The sequence below is a fragment of the Bos mutus genome, chromosome 22 (genome assembly GCF_027580195.1).
Source record: "Bos mutus isolate GX-2022 chromosome 22, NWIPB_WYAK_1.1, whole genome shotgun sequence".
NCBI lineage: Eukaryota > Metazoa > Chordata > Mammalia > Artiodactyla > Bovidae > Bos > Bos mutus.
Window position 1 is genome coordinate 51023489 of NC_091638.1, and position 21282 is coordinate 51044770.

General features: G+C 57.6%; 2 protein-coding genes across 2 annotated transcripts; both read left to right on the plus strand.

The window, feature by feature from the left end:
- The first annotated feature begins 11 nt into the window (after window positions 1-11).
- On the plus strand, window positions 12-11480 carry USP19 (ubiquitin specific peptidase 19). The gene is given in 28 exon segments (XM_070359375.1): window positions 12-236; window positions 1773-2032; window positions 2301-2339; window positions 2522-2573; window positions 2575-2648; window positions 2735-2868; window positions 2949-3251; window positions 3373-3589; window positions 3722-3878; window positions 3966-4037; window positions 4143-4258; window positions 4360-4580; window positions 4664-4859; window positions 4936-5069; window positions 5157-5315; window positions 5400-5510; window positions 5964-6074; window positions 6159-6260; window positions 6974-7114; window positions 7212-7330; window positions 7526-7663; window positions 7759-8072; window positions 8172-8282; window positions 8371-8587; window positions 8669-8821; window positions 8918-9078; window positions 9159-9337; window positions 10971-11480. Coding segments are annotated over 27 exon segments (3972 nt in total). The 5' UTR covers window positions 12-236; window positions 1773-1908; the 3' UTR covers window positions 11088-11480.
- A 2183-nt stretch (window positions 11481-13663) lies between these two features.
- On the plus strand, window positions 13664-21168 carry QARS1 (glutaminyl-tRNA synthetase 1). Its single transcript, XM_014482804.2, has 24 exons — window positions 13664-13822; window positions 13967-14114; window positions 14468-14577; window positions 14720-14795; window positions 15008-15072; window positions 15624-15677; window positions 15803-15863; window positions 16204-16275; window positions 17203-17288; window positions 17459-17545; window positions 17987-18086; window positions 18201-18279; window positions 18355-18463; window positions 18563-18693; window positions 18797-18889; window positions 19001-19138; window positions 19226-19313; window positions 19403-19546; window positions 19657-19761; window positions 19926-20018; window positions 20133-20260; window positions 20354-20420; window positions 20495-20620; window positions 21030-21168. Exons 1-24 carry the CDS (start codon window positions 13706-13708, stop codon window positions 21078-21080), a joined length of 2328 nt encoding a protein of 775 aa, XP_014338290.2. The 5' UTR covers window positions 13664-13705; the 3' UTR covers window positions 21081-21168.
- Window positions 21169-21282: the final 114 nt, after the last annotated feature.

Consider the following 21282-nt stretch of genomic DNA (forward strand, 5'->3'; position numbering starts at 1 on the left):
CTGCCCGGCGCCGCGTGCTCGCTCCCGCCGGATGTGCGTCACCGGCCCTGCGTGCAGCCACCCGCGGCCGTAACTGGAAGTCGAAACAAAACAAGCAGCTGAGGTGGTGGCGGCGGCGCCGGGACGGGGGAGGGGCGCGCCGGAACCGGAACCGACCTGACGCCGGAACCGGAACCGAGAGCGGGTTGCCAAGGCCCGAAGAGGGCTGGCGGCGGCGGCGGCGGCGGCCTCGCTCGGTGAGTGGGGCTGGCCGCTGCTCGCCTGTCGCGCCGGAGCGGGGAGGCCGCAACGCGGGCCCGGGGCGGCCTGTTCAAGGTCACGGGCCGTCCAGTCTCCACCCCTCGAGTCCGGCGGCCTGCTGGGCCCACTACTGCAGGCTGGGTTGTTACACTCAGCCTGTGGCTGGCCGGCCGGCCGTCTCCGAGAGGGCTGGCAGCGAGTGAGGGCGGCTTTCTGGAGGAGGTGGTGGTGGGCCCGGGGTTCGGAGGCTGGAACTGGGTCGCAGCCCGGCTGGGGCGCTGGTCTGTGGTCAGTAACCCGGCGCGGCCGGATTAGGCTACCTTGGGTCTCTAGGCAGCCCCTTTCCCTCCTCAACGTCCCAAGAGGATAGGGGAGGGACGCGACCTTCAGCTGGGGCATGGGAGCAAAGAGGCGGAGGATGTCCATCTCTCGACTCTGGATCTGTCGTGATTGGAGATCCAGCCCACCAGTCCCACATCAGACCCGTAGAAGAATCTCTTTCCGCCCCGACATTTCCCCCCACTCACCCCCCCACACACACTCACACTGGGGAACACAGACTGGTCACTATCTGCCCTGCCACTGTCTCAGGCCGTGCTGGGGGCTGCCAGGGATCCTGGATACACACCTTCTTCATCCCCACCCTCATCTTAGTTTTGAGAACTTTATATTGGGTGGAGAAACAGCCCAGAATCCCCTTGTGGGTCTGTGGGAAAGTGGGTAGAAGTCTCTGGCTCAGAGCTGATGAGGGGGCGGACCTGGGAAGGAAGGGGATAACGTCTGTTTCAGTCTCTACCTCAGGGCGCCTTGAGGTGAGGATATTGCTGAAAGGGAAGTGTGACATCTGAATACCCTTTTCACCTTAGCTTTTGCAAGACCCTCTCTGCATAGGACAGCAGCTGGAGAGCAGAATCTCTTCAGACGTAGGGAAAAAAGAAAACAAAAGCAAGCAGTGCATAGAACCAGGTTCAGAGAAGGGTGGAAACTGTCATGTGGCAGGTGGGGCACCTTAACCTGAAGACCGTGCCTGGGCAGTGGTAGCACCTGGGCTGGGCCTGTTTTCAGCTACAATGCCCGGGCCTCCTGCTGTTTAATTGTCTGTCTCCTCCTTTCCTGGCTTCCTCCTCCACCTCCTACTTCTTGGGTGGTGACTAAGCAGCCAGTGAGAGTGAAGGAAAAGTGAGCACCCTGTTCAGAGCGCCAGCCCTGTGGGCTGGAGCCATGGCTCGTCTCCAGATTGATGAAGGAGCCTGGTCCCAGGCCATGGCTGCCCTGACCTGGCTCCTCCTCAGTGAGGCTTCTTTCTCTGTGGGTCTGTGCGGCAGCGTCTAGGAGGCTCAGCCAGAAGTGGTTGCTCCTACGTGCATTATTTAGTCCCTCTTAGGAATCGTCTGAGAGTAGCCAGGGCTGCCTCAGGTATTGGAGAGACACTGCTCTGGAGGGTTAGAAATGTCCTAGGTTGCCGAGCCCTGGGTGTAACCAGGGAGCAAACTCCGGCCCTTGGTAGTGATCACTGGTCCCCTTCTCGTTAGGCTGTCTGTTCCTTGCTGGAGAATTTGTCCACAAAGAGTTGCCAAGATAGCTGGGCCAGGAAGAAAGCGTCGTAGCCCTGACCCAGACGCCGTTGCCGACCCCGGGGCACTCTGGCTGTCGACCAAGCGGCTCAAGATGTCTGGTGGGGCCAGCGCTACAGGCCCAAGGAGAGGGCCCCCAGGACTGGAGGAGGCAACCAGTAAGAAAAAGCAGAAGGATCGAGCAAACCAGGAGAGCAAAGACGGCGATCCTAGGAGAGGTGGGAGTGGCATTCCTGGAGCCTTTGTGGCCTTCTCCTCCTCCCTTCCTATTGAGCATACACATGGCGGGTTGGGAGATGACTCTTTTTGTTCTTCCTTCCATCCTCATCTGATGCTGAGAGATGGATCAGTGGCAGGCTGGGTACAGCATCAGCTTTCAAGTTTGTAGTACTTGACCGAAGTCCTCAACATGGTGTTTGATGGGGTGTTCTAGTCTCGGAGGCTACCTGTTTATCTTCGTTTCCCTGTTCTTTCCTTTGTTGTCAGGGTCAGCATTCACTCCTCGGGAGGAGCAGACCAAAGAGGGTGAGTAAAGAATAGGCCTTTTGGATGCTAGAGTGCTTTGGTTGGTGGGAGAGTGGTGGTGGGCGCTGTGGGGGTATAGCCCTTGTCTAGAGCAGTTCCATTAGGGCTGGTGTCTGGTACCTGCTGATCCTCACCAGAAGCTCACCGAGACCCTCACAATCTTTTGGTCACTCCCTGTATAGACTTAGGGCTCGATTGGAGGCAGAGTGCTGATGAGGTGATTGTCAAGCTGCGTGGGAACCGGTCCCCTGCGGCTGGAGGAAGTTGACGCTGCTTTCACAGACACGGACTGTGTGCTGCGGCTCCCAGGTACGTCCCTCTGCTCCGAGGCCAGCAGTGTATGTGAGCCCCCTTGATATCCCCTGCCCCAGCTGACTCCTCCACTCTGTTGCCAGATGGTCGGCAGTGGGGTGGTGTTTTCTATGCCGAGATAGAGAGTTCTTGCACCAAAGTGCAGGCTCGCAAAGGTGGCCTCCTGCAGCTGTCACTGCCCAAGAAGGTGCCTCTGCTTACGTGGCCCTCTCTGCTGGTAAGTCCCAGAGTGGTGGGAGGGGAGAGGCAGGGATCCCCAGTGTAGTTGACAGAGCCTGACTGCTGTATCTCTGGCAGAAGAAACCTCTAGGGACCCAGGAGTTGGTGCCAGGGTTGCGGTGCCAGGAGAATGGGCAGGAGCCATCTCCCGTTGCCCTGGAGCCAGGCCCTGAGCCCCGGCGGGCTAAGCAGGAGGCCCGCAACCAGAAGCGGGCCCAGGGCCGTGGTGAGGTAGGCGCTGGGGCTGGTCCTGGGGCCCAGGCAGGGCCCAGCGCCAAGAGGGCCGTGCATCTCCGCAGAGGGCCAGAGGGGGAAGGGCCCAGAGATGGCCCTGGGCCTCGGGGTGATGCCCCCCAATTCCTGGCTGAGCCGGCCACCCAGGTGAGAGTGGGGTGCCTGCTTGGGGATTGGGAGGTGAGGGGGGAAGGGTGTGGACTCCAGTGGAGAGGGAGCCGCCCGCCAGACCCAAGGCTGATCTTGCCCATGATCTCGCCATGAATAGGCTGAGGCTGAGGAACAGCTCCGTGTACCACCACTGACCCCCCAGACCTGCCTCCTGGGCTCAGAGGAGAATCTAGCACTTTTGACAGGAAAGAAGGCAGCAGCCCCCAGGAGCGACCCAGTGTCCCCTACCGTGGCTCGGAGCAGAGACCCTGAGAAGGACGATTGTTCCAAGGAGGAGATGGCAGTGGCCACAGATGCTGCGGCCTTGGTGGATGGTAAAGGTGGGGCTGGGGTTGGGCAGGCCGAGCTCGAGCTGCAAGGTGGGTGGGTGAGTGGGTGGGCAGGGAGTAGAATAGGAACAGGCTGGAACTTGTCCTGGGTGGCATTGAGCTGTGGTCTCAATATAGAGCCCGAGTCCACGGTGAACCTGGCATTTGTCAAGAATGATTCGTACGAGAAGGGGCCGGACTCAGTGGTGGTGCACGTGTATGTGAAGGAAATCCGCAGGGACACCTCTCGAGTGCTCTTCCGTGAGCAGGACTTCACGCTTATCTTCCAGACCAGGTGGGTGGGTGGGCAGACCTGGGGCAGACAGTGTGCTTCAGGCAGGGCAGTGTGTCTCACGCTCTTTCTCCTGCCCTGCCCCTGCAGGGACGGAAACTTCCTGAGACTGCATCCGGGCTGTGGACCCCACACCATCTTCCGTTGGCAGGTGAAGCTCAGGTGGGTGGTGCCCAGCCCCGCCCCTCTGCCTGTCCTGCTGCCCTGCAGTCCATGTCCCTGGGCCATCTGGCCACCGGAGGCCCTGAGTGCAGCCTTCCCCTGCAGGAACCTGATCGAGCCCGAGCAGTGCACCTTCTGCTTCACGGCCTCGCGCATCGACATCTGCCTCCGCAAGCGGCAGAGCCAGCGCTGGGGGGGCCTGGAGGCCCCGGCTGCACGAGGTCTGCCCACGAGCTCCTTTCATTGCCTGGTCCTTGGGACTCGGACCCCCACCCCCTGCCACATGCTGCTAACCACCAGCCCCCCATTCCCCCTTTTTAAGGTGCAGTGGGTGGTGCAAAGGTCGCCGTGCCGACAGGTCCATCCCCCCTGGATTCAGCCCCACCGGGAGGTACACCCCATCCCTTGACAGGCCAGGAGGAAGCCCGGGCCGTGGAGAAGGAGAAACCCAAGGCTCGATCTGAGGACACAGGCCTCGATGGGGTGGCCACCCGCACCCCCGTGGAGCATGTAGCCCCAAAGTCAGAGCCACACCTGGCGTCGGTGAGAATCTCGGGGTGCAGAGGGCCAGGGCTGGAGGCTGGAGAGCTCAGGGCTGCTCTCTCATGCTTCTCTTGCTCCCACAGCCCAAGCCCACATGTATGGTGCCTCCAATGCCCCACAGCCCGGTGAGTGGAGACAGCGTGGAGGAAGAAGAGGAGGAAGAGAAGAAGGTGTGTCTGCCAGGCTTCACCGGCCTCGTCAACTTAGGCAACACCTGCTTCATGAACAGCGTCATTCAGTCTCTGTCCAACACGCGGGAGCTGCGGGACTTCTTCCATGGTGAGAGCAGCACCTGGAGCCCAGGGACGGGGGACACCTGCCCCCGCTCACATCTCTGCTGGGCTGCTGTCCCTAGACCGCTCCTTCGAGGCTGAGATCAACTACAACAACCCGCTGGGGACTGGTGGGCGTCTGGCCATCGGCTTTGCTGTGCTGCTCCGGGCGCTGTGGAAGGGCACCCACCATGCCTTCCAGCCCTCCAAGTTGAAGGTGATCTGTGGCCACTCCTGGAGAGGGTGGGGAGGGCCAGCCAGCCGGTGCTGGGGCTCTGGGCTCACACCTTGCCCATGTATCCAGGCCATCGTGGCGAGCAAGGCCAGCCAGTTCACAGGCTACGCCCAGCACGATGCCCAGGAGTTCATGGCTTTCCTGCTGGATGGGCTGCATGAGGACTTGAACCGCATTCAGAATAAGCCCTACACGGAGACTGTGGACTCAGATGGGCGGCCTGATGAGGTCAGAGTTGGGGGCAGCGGTGCGCCTGTGTCCCTCCCGTCCCGGCCCCCGGATCTCCTCGGCCCTCACCACTCTGCTTCTCAGGTGGTGGCTGAGGAAGCCTGGCAGCGGCACAAGATGAGGAACGACTCTTTCATCGTGGACCTGTTTCAGGGCCAGTACAAGTCGAAGCTGGTGTGCCCCGTGTGTGCAAAGGTGTGACGGGCTCCCTAGAAAAAAAGGCACCCCCTCGCTTGTCCTGGTTAGCCTACTCAGAATGGGCTCAGAGGCGCGGGTACCTTTAGGTGCTGCAGAGCACAGTTTGGGCAGAGAAGCTCGGGCGAGGCCTGAGGCCCTGTGGGCTGCAGAGGTCAGGCTGCAAGGGCTTCCTGACTGAGGGGAAAGCGCTCTTTGGGTGACCTGAGATAGAGTGGGGTATGGGAAAAATTGGAAAGGCACATGGGAGGGGCCTGGCGGAGCAGGCTTCCAGTGTCAGAAACAGGGATCCTTCTCTCCTACCGGTTCTCCTGGTCTGTCCAACATACTCAGCCTGAGGCTGGGCGGTGAGGCCCGAGAGCCATCCCCGGGCTTGGATCGGGCGCTCTGGGCACCAGCAGCCTGCCCCTCCACTCCCTGTGCGGCCACCCAGTGGCACCTGTGCATTTGCAGGTCTCCATCACTTTTGACCCGTTCCTGTACCTGCCAGTGCCCTTGCCCCAGAAGCAAAAGGTTCTCCCTGTCTTCTATTTCGCCCGGGAGCCCCACAGCAAGCCCATCAAGGTGAGAACTTGGCCTGTACTTCCGGGCTATGGCCTTAGACCCTGGCCTCCCTCCCCGACGGACACTCTCCTCTTGTCACCACAGTTTCTGGTGAGCGTCAGCAAAGAGAACTCCAGTGCGAGCGAAGTGTTGGACTCCCTATCTCAGAGTGTCCATGTGAAGCCTGAGAACCTGCGTCTGGCTGAGGTGTGTCTGTCCTTCCCTGCCCCTTCTGCACAGGGATGTGTGTCTGTGTTCGCAGCACACAGATAACGTGTGTGCAGTTGTTAGCATCTGTATGTGTCCACGCAGATGTGCATGTGACTGCACAGACAGGTGGGATGCTGCCAGATGAGGCGTGGTTGAAACCAGGCACTTGGGCGATGCACATGAGGTTCCCTCAGTTCCCTGCCATCATCTGAATATATTCCCCCTCTTGGTGGTGGCCCCCAGCTGGTCTTCTTTAGATAAGGACCTTGGGCCACAGGACTAGCCGTCCACCAGCTCTGGTTCTTCTGCATTGTGCTTCTCCCTCCTGTTTTCCCCGATCTGTGTGCTGCTGCCTGGCAGTGTCCTGTTCCTCACCGGGGTAGAGGTTGGGGCACACTTCTTGGAAGGTGGCCCCTCCAGAGTAACCACGTTGCAGTCTCCACAGGGCCCACTGGGGTGACAGCAGGGTTGAGGCCCTTGGTGTGGAGAGCTGGTACGGTTCATAGCTGTCCCAATCCTGATCTTACATCCTCTGTATGCACCAGGCTCCTTACTCTATTGGGCACTGAGGCTGCTGCCAGTGGAGGCGTATATTTCTTACCCCTGACAAGTCCCCAGTGACCCAAGATCAAGGCCAGATCTTGTGGTTTGGAGCAGGGCTAGGGGAAGTGCTCGTCCTCACATTGGATCTGTGTGTTCTCTATCCCCAGGTGATTAAGAATCGCTTCCACCGTGTGTTCCTGCCCTCCCACTCACTGGACACCGTGTCCCCGTCCGACACACTCCTCTGCTTCGAGTTGCTGTCCCCAGAGTTGGCCAAGGAGCGGGTGGTGGTGCTAGAGGTACAACAGGTGAGTAGGGGCCACCCCGCTGACCCAGGGTCCTGGGGGGGGCGGGGATGGCCTGCCTGCCCCGCCTGCCCTCGCTGAGCCAGGCCACCCACCCCAGCGCCCCCAGGTGCCCAGCATCCCCATCTCCAAGTGTGCAGCCTGCCAGCGGAAGCAGCAGTCAGAGGACGAGAAGCTGAAGCGCTGTACCCGGTGCTACCGCGTGGGCTACTGCAACCAGTGAGGACTCCCGTGTTGCCCCGTCCCTGCTCCTGCTTCCACCTGCCACCTTCCCTCTTCACGTAAAGCCTGGGTGTCTTAAGTCCTCTACCTGTCCCCATCTGCTGCCACTCTCCCAGACCCCTGGGGAAGCTGGGCTGGCCCTGGTGCAGAGGTAGGGCTGAAGCCCCCTTCTTCCCTCCACTTTCCTTCCAGGCTCTGTCAGAAAACCCACTGGCCTGACCACAAGGGCCTCTGCCGCCCCGAGAACATTGGCTACCCCTTCCTGGTCAGTGTCCCCGCCTCGCGCCTCACCTACGCCCGTCTTGCTCAGCTGCTAGAGGGCTATGCCCGGTAAGTGCCCAGGACCTGGGTTAAGGCGGGGTGGAAGGCAGAGGCGCCAGCCATGCTGGTCTGGATTCTTACTGGCTTTTGCGGCCCGTCGCCAGGTACTCTGTGAGTGTGTTCCAGCCGCCCTTCCAGCCCGGCCGCATGGCCTTGGAGTCCCAGGGCCCTGGCTGCACCACGCTACTCTCCACTAGCTCCCTGGAGGCCGGGGACAGTGACAGGGACCCCATTCAGCCACCAGAGCTCCAGTTGGTGACCCCTGTGGCTGAGGGGGACACTGGGGCCTCCCGGGCATGGGCATCCCCTGATCGGGGCCCTGTGCCCAGCACCAGCGGCATTTCTTCTGAGATGGTGGCCAGTGGGCCTGTTGAAGTTGGCGCCTTGACTGTTGGTGAGAGGGTGTCCCGGCCTGAAGGTAAAAGTCTGCTGAAAGGCTCTGGGGTAGGGAAGGTAGGGGAGAGCTGGGTCAGGCCCTGGTAGACAGGAGAGCTCCGATTATCGTGTCCTTTCTCAGCTGCTGTGCCCGGGTACCAACACCCAAGTGAAGCCCTGAGTGCCCACACTCCACAGTTCTTCATCTACAGAATTGATGCGTCCAACCGAGAGCAGCGGCTAGAGGACAAAGGTTGAGGCCGGCAGGCGGGGGAGCCCTGGTGTGGGTTGGGCCGGCGGCTCCCCACAGCAATGTGACTCCCCTCCCTGCCCGTTTCCAGGAGACGTCCCACTGGACCTGGGAGACGACTGCAGCCTGGCCCTGGTCTGGCGCAACAACGAGCGCCTGCAGGAGTTCGTGCTGGTGGCCTCCAAGGAGCTGGAGTGCGCCGAGGACCCTGGGTCTGCCGGCGAGGCTGCCCGTGCCGGCCACTTCACGCTGGACCAGTGCCTCAACCTCTTCACACGGCCGGAGGTGTTGGCACCCGAGGAGGCTTGGTGAGGCCAGGGTGGCCGGCAGGTGGGGGGCGAGGGCGCCAGGCGCTCTGCCACCCCTGACCGTGCCCCATCCCCGCTCAGGTACTGCCCGCAGTGCAAACAGCACCGCGAGGCCTCCAAGCAGCTGCTGCTGTGGCGCCTGCCCAACGTGCTCATCGTGCAGCTCAAGCGCTTCTCCTTCCGCAGCTTCATCTGGCGTGACAAGATCAACGACCTGGTGGAGTTCCCCGTCCGGTGAGCCAGGGCCCTGCTGCCTGCAGTCAGGGCTGGTGGTGGCGGCGGGGAGGGACACCTGCTGACTGGCTGACCACTCTCGGGCCGGCCCCGCAGGAACCTGGACCTGGGCAAGTTCTGTATCGGTCAGAAAGAGGAGCAGCTGCCCAGCTACGACCTGTACGCCGTCATCAACCACTACGGGGGCATGATCGGCGGCCACTACACCGCCTGCGCACGCCTGCCCAACGACCGCAGCAGCCAGCGCAGCGACGTGGGTGAGGGCACACGCGCCGACAGGATGGACGGGAGGGGCGGTGGCGCAGGCCCTGTTCACACTCTCCCCGCTTTGCCGTAGGCTGGCGCCTGTTCGACGACAGCACGGTGACAACGGTAGACGAGAGCCAGGTGGTGACGCGTTATGCCTATGTCCTCTTCTACCGCCGGCGGAACTCTCCCGTGGAGAGGCCCCCCCGGGCAGGTCACTCTGAGCACCACCCTGACCTGGGCCCTGCAGCTGAGTCAGCTGCCAGCCAGGTGAGGCACGGGGAGGCTTCACAGGCTAGGGGGGCCCAACTCTCAGATGTTGGGGGGCAGCGCATAGAGCACAGCTTCTTCTTCTTCAGCCCCTAAAGCCCTGGCTTTTTAAGCCACAGATGGGGTTCCCTCACATTGCAGCCTTAGCCAGAGCCATTACCGGCTGTAGGGACACTCACAGAGGCACATACACACCAACACGTGGCCAGGGGCGTGTGCATCAAATACAGGCCAGGAGCTGCTACAGACTTGACCGGGCTGTGAATGGACTGTACCCAGCACTCCCAGCTTTCCCTCTGCTGCTCCCCACACGCTGGCCCACAGACCCTCCCTTATGACTGTCCCCGAGTTCTGACATGCACTCAGGCCAGGGCTGCGCCAGCAGTCCATAGCCTTGTGTGGCCGTCCCCCTCTCTGAGGTGGGCATCTGTTCCTGCTGGGCCTTCAGGATCTTCTGTCTCTTGCTGACGTGGGTCCCAGGCCTGGTTGGTGGGCACAGCCCCAACTCTTTCCTGGACTAGTCTCCTCCTGGCGCTGCTCTCCCTTCAGCCCTCTATGCGCAGACTCTGAGACTGTGATCAGGATCTGCACATAGGTGGGAGGGAGCCAGGAGATGACTCTGGGCTTGGCAGTTATGTCCTCCATGAGCCAGTCTCCTCTGTGGGGAGCCTGGGCTAAAACGCTGACCGGCTAGCCCCCAACACTAACTGCACCCCAACGGGAAGCTGCATGTCCACTGGGGGGTGTCCTGAGGCCACAGTGCCTTCAGGGTTCACCTGTCACGGTTGGTGCTCTGTCTCAACAACCCAGCGAGTGACCCACTTGGCTCCTGCCTGCCCTCTGTGCCGCCTGACCTGGGATGTAGGGGGTTAGCGCCAGTTATCTTGGGTGGGACTGTTGTGGCCAGGGGTCTTAGGGACACTGGGTCTCCCTCCCCACTCACCCCTGCCCTGGGCGCTGATGGCCGTTTCCGCACACCGTAGGCTTCCCGGATTTGGCAGGAGCTGGAGGCCGAGGAGGAGCCGGTACCCGAGGGGCCTGCACCTCTGGGTCCCTGGGGGCCCCAAGACTGGGTGGGCCCCCCGCCACGTGGCCCTACCACACCAGACGAGGGCTGTCTCCGATACTTTGTTCTGGGCACCGTGGCAGCTTTGGTGGCCCTTGTGCTCAACGTGTTCTATCCTCTGGTATCCCAGAGCCCTTGGAGATGAGCTCACCGGCAGGCAGCTGCTGTGAGCTGGTCCACCTACCTTCCCCACCAGGCCATGCCTGCCTCTGTGGTGGGGACTGACTTGGGGCTCAGTGGGTGCCTCTGAGGGGACAGGGTGGGGACTGTGGCTCTTGCAGGGGCAGAGCATCCCAGGGTGGGTATCCCTTCCAGCCGTCTGTCCGTTTGTCCTGCTGCTCCTACCCTTGACCTAGGGCTTAGCCCTACTCAAGCAGCTTCTTGTATTTAAAGTGTTAATAAAGCGAGACTGTTCAGGCCCGATCTCGTCTCTCTGTCTCAACGCCGCTGCTGTCTGCGCCTGCCTTGGGGCCCTCCCCTGGGTGCCAGGGCTCAAAGCCAGCACCCCCGGGATGCCAGGCGGCATACTGGGCAGCCCCCAACCCCTGTCCTCATATTCTGTTGCAGGGACTAGGCCCTGGCCAGGCCCCCGAGGTGGCCCCCACGCGGACAGCCCCTGAACGCTTCGCCCCCCCTGTGGACCGCCCAGCCCCCACCTACAGCAACATGGAGGAGGTCGATTAGCAGGTCCCTGGCTGGTGGGGGGACTGGGTTTGTGGGATCCCCCCCAGAGGGCCAGCGCTTTGCCGCTTCTCCTTCTCTAACCTAGAGGACACTGGCTTCGTCAATGGGGAGTTGGGGGGATGATTTGAGGGTGGAAGCCTCACAGGTTGGGACCTCTTGTCACCTTGACCCACCCCCTCACCCCAACCAGTGGGCCTTGGCTTCTCCAGCCACCCCCAGTGCTGCGTGGTTTGATTCTCAGTTGTACCTTCGGTTCTTTCTCACTCGCATTATAAACGTTATAATTTTATTCTAAAAAACTGTAATTTTTTTTTGGCATTTTGGAAGTGATTGCTGCTGTTTAAATATATTTTAAAAATAAATGACAAATAAGCAGACGTAGTCACTGTGATACACTAGGTCCTGTGGCCACCTCCCCTTTGCAGCATCTGTGTGTGAGAGAGAGTGAGTGAGTGAGTGTGTGTCAAAGATCCTGTAAAGTGCTCTGGTCTGAGGAAAGATGATGAGGTTCCAGTTCAGGCCCTTTGGATCATAAAGCCAAGCCCCCAGTGCCAGCAGATGTTTGGGGCCTGACTTCTGCCCTTTGATTCCACTGATTCTGAGTCCTGCCTGGAGGCAGCTATGGTTGGCAACATCAGTACCTCAGACCCAAGAGGTGGACTCTACCCCATGAAACTCCAGAAGCTGACAGCATGGAATAAAAGGTGTAGGCACTGGGGCTGACAAACAGATAGCAGGTCAGGAAGGACTTATTGGGGAACAGGAAGGACATGTGGGTGGAGGGCAGTCCCTCCTTTTCTCAGGTATTTCTTTGCTGTAGTTTGCAAAACATCTGGATCCCTTGGGAGAATAGAGCAGGAAAAAAACTGGGTTTTGGGGAAGGAGACCCTGCTCCAAAAGGATAGGCAGAGAGGACCAGAGCTAATCTTGGCTGGCTTCCTGTGGAAGGGAGGGTGCAGGCCCCTGCCAGGCCATTTCCTCCCTTGATTCCTTGAGACTTTGGCTTCTGGCAGGTATCCCAGGCTGTTTGCTCACAGTGGGTCAGCAGGCATGTCCCAGCACACTTGCCTTTGTGCACACATACTGCAAGGCAAGGGCAAGTCTCGTGAGACTTCGGTCTCCAACTGCACAGGGTTAGGAGTGGGTATCTCCAGCTGGAGGGGGATGGGGAGCAACAAAGTAGTCATAGGCAGGTGTTCAAGCAAGCCAGAAAGTGTGTAAGGCAGGGAAGGGTGGGGCAGGGCCCTGCAACCGCAGTGGTCCATCCCTGCCCCCAAGCCTGGGTCAGTGTTACGATAAGCCCAGCATGTGGGCCCTGCTAGTACCCCTCAGCCTTGGCTGGAGTTAGGGGGTGGTGGTGAGCAGGAGCTCCTGGAGAAAGCTAACCCTGTGACCAGAGTTGGTTATTTTCTATTGGAATAATAGCACAAGGACCACGTGGGGTTACTGGTCATGGAGAGGGGCCTGGAGAGCTGGGTGTGAGGCCCTGCAGTAATAGTGGAATTGCTAAGCTGGCTATTGGTGCTGACACACTGCTGGAGGAGGGTCTGCTAGGTGTGGGCAGCAACAGGATTGTCCTGGGCCTTCACTGGGTGCAGCCCTAAGTGTCTGGACCCTGGTGGGCTGCATGTGCTGGATGCACTGCTTAAGGGGCTCTGTCCCCCTCTGACCATAGCTCTGCTGCTGCTGAGCCTGCCCCATGACCCTTCCCCGGGCCGGGCCTCCGCACAAGGCTTCTCTGAGTCTCAGCTCTATGGCCACTGCCGCTTCTGCATTATCAGGCTATTCTCCTTGTTTCCTCCTCTGTCCCACCTTATCTCAGCTTTGATAAAACATCCTGTCCAACACCTATATATGAATTTCAAGGTCTGATCTTGTGGTCCTCCTGACATGCATGGTTTGGTAAGGGTGCTAAGTATGACTGTTTTGTTTGTTTTTTTTTTTTGCCACACCGCGTGGTTTGTGGGATCTTAGTTCCCCGACCAGGGACGAAAACCCAGGCCTTCACCAGTGAGCTGCAGAGTCCTAACCACTGGACCACCAGGGAATTCCCAGAGAAGATTTTAAACCAAATCATCACAGAACGTTTTGAGGTCCCTCCTGGCCAGGTGTGTGGTGAGGTGGGTGCTGAAGAAGTGAAGTGCCAGACTAGTGGGGCCCATCATATGGGCCATTTCAGACATTCTCTGGAATCTTTGACAGGATTTCCCGGGCTTCATTTTGTTCAACTGTTTCCATGACAACTCCAAAGCTGTGACGTCAGAAAGATGATAGGGACTCACATATTCCCAAGAACAGAACTGGGATGGTCACGAGGGTTCCAGGGCTGAAAGGGAAAGGTCGAAGAGCAAAGGCCCATGTCTATGTTTGTTTCCTGATCCGCGGCAAAGCACCTCCTAAAAGTCCGGTCGCCACTACGAAGACGGAAGTGAAGCGTCCGAAAAGGCCGCCCTCAGCCCTTTAAATGGAGCTAGTAACCCTAGAGCGCCCCACCCCCTCCCGCCAAGGAAGGACACTATTGGCTCTCCCTGACAGCATTGCTCTCCTATTGGTCCGTGGGCTAATGCCAACGTTCAGATTGGCCCCAAAGTTTCCTTTCGGTTTCCGGCGTCCCAGCAATGGCGGCTCTGGACTCCTTGTCGCTCTTCACTGGCCTCGGCCTGAGCGAGCAGAAGGCCCGCGAAACGCTCAAGAACACGGTTCTGAGCGCGCAGCTACGCGAGGCGGCGACCCAGGTGCCAACCTAAGTCCCTGGCCCCGGCTGCCGACTGTGCCCCAGCGCAACGCCGGGTCGGGTCCCAACCCCAAGCAGCCCACCTTGTCTTGCCCAGGCTTTTCTTACTGGGCGTGGGGCTTATCTCTGACCCCTCTGACCCCAGGCGCAGCAGACTCTGGGCTCCTCCATCGACAAGGCTACCGGGACCCTGCTCTATGGATTGGCCTCCCGACTCCGGGATCCTCGGCGCCTTTCTTTTCTCGTGAGCTACATAACCAGTAGGAAGATCCACACTGAGACCCAGCTGAGCGGTGAGACCCCTCCCTGACCTGCGCTTCCACCTCAAACTTCTCTCAGCCCAGACCCCTTTCTGTCGCTTCTGAGAAGTCCCTCGGTGTCTCTCTAGATTACTAGTTCTCTAAACCGAGGCCCTGGCACTGACAGATGGAGAGGGCCACCTCCGGTGAGACTGACTTAGAGAAACCTAGGTCTGATGAGGAATTTCCCTCAGAATACATGCTTCTTTCCTGAGGCCTCAGAGCTTCTCTAGAGGGGCACGACTTAATTTCCCAGGAGCCAAATTTATTGGGGTTTCCTGGATGGATTAGGGTCTTGTCTTATTTCTTGGAGCTGAGATGCCACAAATCCGTTCGCTCTTTTTCAGCTGCCCTTGAGTATGTGCGGAGTCATCCCTTGGATCCCATCAACACTGAGGACTTCGAGCAGGAATGCGGTGTGGGCGTTGTGGTGACCCCAGAACAGATTGAAGAGGCCGTGAGTCTTTCCCCAGCCATCAGTTACCTCCTTAGGACTGACCCTGAACAGGAGTGGCTCAGCTTTTCCAATCAGGAAGACCCCGGGGTGAGAGTGTGGGTTCCCGGAGCATTTCTGAACCACACGGTTTGGCTTTCTGTAGGTGGAGGCTGCCATAAATCGCCACCGAGCCAAGCTCCTGGTAGAGCGTTACCATTTCAGCATGGGGCTGCTGATGGGTGAGCAGGGCCTAGGGCAAGGGACTATGTTCTTCTCGCTGGACATGCCTTTTCTTCTGGGGATGAGTGAGAGGGAGGTGGGAGGAGGAATAGGAGCACCTTAGAAGTGGTCTCGCTCTGGTTTCTGAGGTCAGCCAGGCCCTTTTCTTGGGAAAGAGGATGGGAAATGTCCTGCTTTGCCTTTTTGCATCTCCTTCTGTCCATGTTTCTAGGAGAGGCTCGGGCTGCACTCAAGTGGGCAGATGGCAAAATGATCAAGCATGAAGTAGACATGCAGGTGGGTGCCTCTTTGAGCTGAAGCAGGCAAAGGCCCTGTCAGAATGTCGAGTCCACTGAGGGGTACACAGGGCTGGGAGGGGAAGAGAGCCTGTTCCTCTTCTCATGGTGGATAGTAGTGCCTAGGGTAGAGGGGGGAGCACCTGGCGAACAATCAAAGACCCGGGCCCCTGGGTTATGCCTAATTTGGGATGAGTTGCTTTACTCTGAACCTCAGTTTCCTCATCTTGTAAATAGGGGTGATGTGGCCTTCATCTCAGGATGCTGGCAGAGAATCACAGGAGGGTGATGGCTGAGGTAGATGGCTTATCTCGATGCTGGCCCCACAGTTCTTCTGTGTAAATGGCTGTTTCTGTTACCTGAGCCTAATATGGACCCTCAGGAGGGAAAGAGTATTTGAGGCCACAGAAACATGTGACGAGCGGAGGTGGGATGGGCTAGGTAGGTTTTTCAAGGTGGTGCCGGTAAATAGGCCCAGGAGCCCTTTGGTGGGTGTGTGGGTGGGACAAGTCATGGCGTCCTGTCCCAGCTCTGACTCTGGTCTCTGCTCAGGTCCTCCATCTTCTGGGTCCCAAGACAGAGACTGATCTGGAGAAGAAGCCCAAGGTGGGACTGAGCATGGTCTGGGGTCCCTGGGGAGGAGGTAGGGTAGGGTGAAATTTCAGTTTGGGGAAGGGGGTATCTGAATCCAATAATCCTAAGACCTTGACCAACTTTTGAACTTCTCTCAGGTGGCAAAGGCTCAGCCAGAAGAGACAGACCAAAGGACAGCAAAGGATGTGGTGGAGAATGGTGAGAGGCTTGAGGCTCCTGTTGCATTCAGCTCCCCGATTTCTGGGTTTTCCACCTGCTGGATCCTTACAGCCCAGTCTCCTCAGGCTGTCATTTACTCGTCTGTCTTCTGCTGCAAGACTGGAATTTCTGGTGTTTCCTTCCTTTCCTTTACTCAGAAACTAGCCAGAGGAGGCCTGAGGAGTCTGGCTATGTATCTCTTGTTTCTGGGGTTGGAGGAAGAGGGGACTGCTTGGTTCTGTTCTGGTTACAGGATATGGATATTATTGACAGGCACCTCCTGGAGCTGGATGTGATAGCTGTATCCAGAGAATAAGTTTTCCTTGCTTCTTCTCTGCAGGTGAGGCTGTTGTTCAGACCCTGTCTCTGATGGAGCAGCTCCGAGGCGAGGCACTTAAGTTCCACAAACCTGGTGAGCATGCAGATTGAAAAACTCTGTGGAGGGCTGGATCTTGTTTTTCAATTTTACTAAGTATAGTTGATTTATAATGAGTAATTTCTGCTGTACAACAAACCAGTTCAGTTATATATTCTTTTTCACGTTCTTTCCCATTGTGGTTTATCACTGGATGTTGAATATAATTCCTTGTGCTATCCCATAGGACCTTGTTGTTTGGTCATCCTACGTATTACAGTTTACATTGCTCATGCCAGACTCCCATTCTCTCTCTCCCTTTCCCCTCCTTTCCTTTGGAAACCACAAGTCTGTTCTCTGTGTCTGTGAGTCTGTTTTGTAGGTATGTTCGTTTGTGTCGTTATTTAGATTCCACATGTAAGTGGTATCATATGGTATCATATGGTATTTGTTTTTCTGACTTTCTTCACTTAGTATATGACAATCTCTTCAAGCCTGTCCATGTTGCTGCAAATGACATTATTTCATTCTTTCTGGTAGCTGAGTAATATTTCATTGTATCTATGTACCACATCCTCTTGATCCATTCATCTGGTGATGGACATCTAGGCTGTTTCGATGTCTTGGCTATTGAACATAGCCAGGGTAAGGCTATTAAATGTAACCAAGACAAGGCTATTGAATGCTTTGAGTGTAGTGGTGTGTGTATCTTTTCAAATAATAGTTTTGTCTGGATACATGCCCACAAGTAAGATTGTTAATTCCTTTGCAACTCTCTTTAGTTTTTTGAGGAACCGCCATACTATTTTCCATATGGCTTCATCAGTTGACATTCTCAGTATTGTAAGAGAGGTTCTTTTTCTTGTGCCTCCGAGGTCTTAGACCAATTGCTGGGTCTTAGTAGCAATTCTTATAGCCAAGTCCCTGGGGTTGGAAGCCCTGGGCTGTAGCCTGGTGTCATCAGGCTTGTTCTGGCCCTGGCAGGTGAGAACTACAAGACCCCGGGCTATGTGACCACTCCTCATACCATGGATCTACTGAAGCAGCACCTGGACATCACTGGAGGACAGGTGTGTGGCAGTATTGGCAGGCAAGCTATGCCATCATCACTTGCCTGCGGTTTGGGCTGCCTACATGCTACTCCACCTTACCTGTCATGATGGTCTCCCCAGGAAGGGTCATCCTTTAGTATAGTCTGAGCTCTGACCTGCTTCCTCTGCTCCCATTCCCCTAATCTCAGGTTCGTACCCGGTTCCCGCCAGAACCCAATGGAATCCTGCACATTGGACATGCCAAAGCAATCAATTTCAATTTTGGCTATGCCAAGGTGAGTGTGTCTGGGGACCTGGCAAGCAGGATGACTGCTTGTTGCTCCCATGAGCAGGTACCAGAGGGGTGTCTGTCCCTACTTTTCTTGCTGCTCCCATAAAGTGTCCCAGAGCAGAAAGAGGCCTTGAAGGGAATACCTAGAAATGTGTGACAGATACCTCAGAATCCACCCAATTGGGCTCATTGAGAAAAAGATCTTGGTGAGGCAGTAAGTTCAAATCTTGGGAAATTCCCAGTGCCACTTCTCGGAGTTAGGATGAGACTGTGTTGTATCTCACATTCGTATGAGACGCCTTGTTTAGGGCATTTAGATATAGGAAGGTGAGTGAAAGATATTTTCAATTCTGACATGGGTGAGCTCTGAGAAGGTCCCAGTTTAACGAGCTGGATCGTAGGAGCTGATGATAACGGGAGCTCACAGATACTGCAATTCTCCTAGGCCAACAATGGGATCTGTTTCCTGCGCTTTGATGACACCAACCCTGAGAAAGAGGAAGCAAAGTTCTTCACTGCCATATACGACATGGTGGCCTGGCTGGGTATGGGCTGGGGAGGGCCTGGGCCAAACTGATTATCCATGGGCCTCTCACTGGGCCACAGCTTGCCATTGGGTGCTCCTGCCTGGTTGCTAATACTGTCCCATTGTCCCCCAGGTTACACCCCTTACAAGGTGACATATGCCTCCGATTATTTTGACCAGCTGTATGCCTGGGCTGTGGAGCTTATCCGCAGGTGAGGCCACAGTATGGAGCCAGACAGGCTGACCAGGGTGCAGCCATGCCGGGCATTCACACCCCTTCCTCGTAGGGATCAGGCCTACGTGTGCCACCAGCGAGGAGAGGAGCTCAAAGGCCACAACCCACTGCCCTCACCCTGGAGAGACCGTCCCATAGAGGAGTCGCTGCTGCTCTTCGAGGTGGGGATCTGGGGGTGCAGTTGGGTCTGGGTGGGCCAGAATGCTGGGAATGAGATGCCGTCAGGCTGAGTTGCAGCCCGAACCCTTGTTCCCACTCAGGCAATGCGCAAGGGCAAGTTTGCTGAGGGTGAGGCCACATTGCGGATGAAGCTGGTGATGGAGGATGGCAAGATGGACCCCGTGGCCTACCGCGTCAAGTACACGCCGCACCACCGCACGGGGGACACCTGGTGAGCGGGAGCTTGGGGTGGGCTTGCGGAGTTGGGGGCGGGGTGGGCCGTGGGTCGGGCAGAGTGGGGCTGGATGGTGGGGCCCATTGCCTGTGCCCTGCAGGTGCATCTACCCCACCTATGACTACACGCACTGCCTCTGTGACTCCATCGAGCACATCACCCACTCACTCTGCACCAAGGAATTCCAGGCCCGGTGAGGGAGCTGGGCCGGTGGGGAGGGGCGGGCCAGTGGGATTCCAGCAGCCCTTCCGGCAGTCTGTCCTGGGTTGGAGGTGGCCAGCCCTGACTCTGCGCCCCCACCCAGACGCTCCTCCTACTTCTGGTTGTGCAATGCGCTGGACGTCTACTGTCCTGTGCAGTGGGAGTACGGCCGCCTCAATCTGCACTATGCTGTCGTCTCCAAGAGGAAGATTCTCCAGCTTGTGGCGGCTGGCGCTGTGCGGTGCGTGTGGCTTTTTGGCTTATCAAAGGTTGGCGGTACTAGTAGCATGTGCCGCCAACGGCCTTCTCGTCTCCTCTTTGCCCACAGGGATTGGGACGATCCCCGGCTCTTCACGCTCACAGCCTTACGACGCCGGGGCTTTCCGCCCGAGGCTATCAACAACTTCTGTGCTCGGGTATAGCCCAGTGGTCTGGGTGGGCAGCTGGGGGCTGAGCACAGCAGTGTGTGGTCATGGCTGCGACTGAAGCTGACCTTTCCTGCTAGGTGGGAGTGACAGTGGCACAGACCACAATGGAACCACATCTGCTAGAAGCCTGTGTGCGTGATGTGCTGAATGACACAGCCCCTCGGGCCATGGCTGTGCTGGAGCCGTTACAGGTGGTCATCACCAATTTTCCTGCCACCAAGGTAAGTCTCCTTCAAGGTTTGTGTGTGGGGGGGAGCGGGGGAGGGGAGTGTGCACCTGGATTTGGGTGTGGGCATCCCAGTGCCTAGTGTGACTCACACTTCTGCGCCAGGCCTTGGACATCCAGGTGCCCAACTTCCCAGCTGATGAGACCAAGGGCTTCCATCAGGTTCCTTTTGGATCCACTGTTTTCATTGAAAGGATGGACTTCAAAGAGGTGAGTTGGGGGTGGGGTGAAGGGTCCGGTTTGCTCCTGAGCTCAGTCCTGAGGACCCATCATCCCTTCTTCAAACCAATCTCTGCCAGACATAGGGGTGGAAGAAGCCTCTTGTGTTTCTGACCTTTGTAGCCTCTTGTGTTTCTCCACCTTCCTAACTCTAGGAGCCAGAGCCAGGCTATAAGCGCCTGGCATGGGGCCAGCCCGTGGGCCTGAGGCATACAGGCTACGTCATCGAGCTGCAGCATGTTGTCAAGGTGAGAGCCAGCTGCAGGCTTCCTGCTGCAGTGCCTGCTGGGGTGAGGATCTGGTGCAGCGTGCAGTCCTGGTAGCAGGGTTCAAGTCTGATCGCAGGCCCCGTGACTTCCCAGGGCCCCAGTGGCTGTGTGGAAAGCCTCAAGGTGACCTGCAGGCGCGCAGATGCTGGTGAAAAGCCCAAGGCATTTATTCACTGGGTATCACAGCCTCTGACATGTGAGATCCGCCTCTATGAGCGACTGTGAGTGAGCAGAGCTGGGGTTGGGGCAGGTTATGAGATGGGCATTGCTTGCTGTGGCTGCTCAGTGCAGTCTGACCTTCACTCTGGCTACAGATTTCAGCACAAGAACCCCGAGGATCCTGCTGAGGTGCCTGGTGGATTCTTAAGTGACCTGAACCCGGTAGGCTCATGGGGTATGGGGTGAGGGTGGTGGGCCTTTCTGGCTCGATAGCCACCTGAGTTCTCTGCCCACAGGCCTCGCTACAAGTGGTGGAGGCTGCATTAGTGGACTGTTCTGTGGCCCTGGCAAAGCCCTTCGACAAGTTCCAATTTGAGCGCCTTGGTTACTTTTCCGTGGATCCAGACAGCAACCAGGGACAGGTGCTTGAATCTACCTTTCCACCACAATGCTGATGGTAGCCGCCATTCTCTATGCCAAGCACTATGCTGACATTTTCTTACTTAATCCTCCCCACCTGCAGTGGGATCCACGTTCCACTGAGGAGAAAAGAGGCTCAGAGGTTAAGGCTATGCACATTTTCTATGAACCCTTCCTTACTTATTCCTCAAGATAGGCTGGCATAGGGATTGTTATAATTCTTACAAAATGGAGACCCAGAGCCAGCCAGTCCTTTAACCAAAGTCAAAAAGTTACTGAGAACTAGAGTTCTTTGGCGCTCAGCTCCTCTGGGATGAAGTGAGGGTTGGAGTGGGGTGTCTGGTGAGACTCACCCGGGGCCTCCTGGCCTGGTTCGGGCTTGGTGGTCATTCTTGCCCATCTGTCCTCCAGCTTGTCTTCAACCGAACCGTCACACTGAAGGAGGACCCAGGAAAAGTGTGAACTGCAAGTCCTGTGGACCTACCTCATCCTTTTGGAGGCTAGGGGTACCCAGACTCCATGTCAATAAAGAACAGCTGAATCCCCTGGAGTCTGTGTATTATCTCTCTGCTCTCCTAGCACCCGAGGGCCTTGGAGTCATGCCGTGGGGTGGAGGGAAGGTATACTGCACACAGAGCAGTACTGACAGCTTTGAAATCACCGG

What these genes read in the sequence shown, in the direction of transcription:
- QARS1 (XM_014482804.2), top strand. Translation starts at nt 13,706, where the DNA reads ATGGCGGCTCTGGACTCCTTGTCGCTCTTCACTGGCCTCGGCCTGAGC. An exon ending in TGGACATCACTGGAGGACAG is followed by an intron (nt 17,289 to 17,458) that starts GTGTGTGGCAGT and finishes CCCTAATCTCAG; the next exon opens with GTTCGTACCCGGTTCCCGCC. An exon ending in TCAATTTTGGCTATGCCAAG is followed by an intron (nt 17,546 to 17,986) that starts GTGAGTGTGTCT and finishes CAATTCTCCTAG; the next exon opens with GCCAACAATGGGATCTGTTT.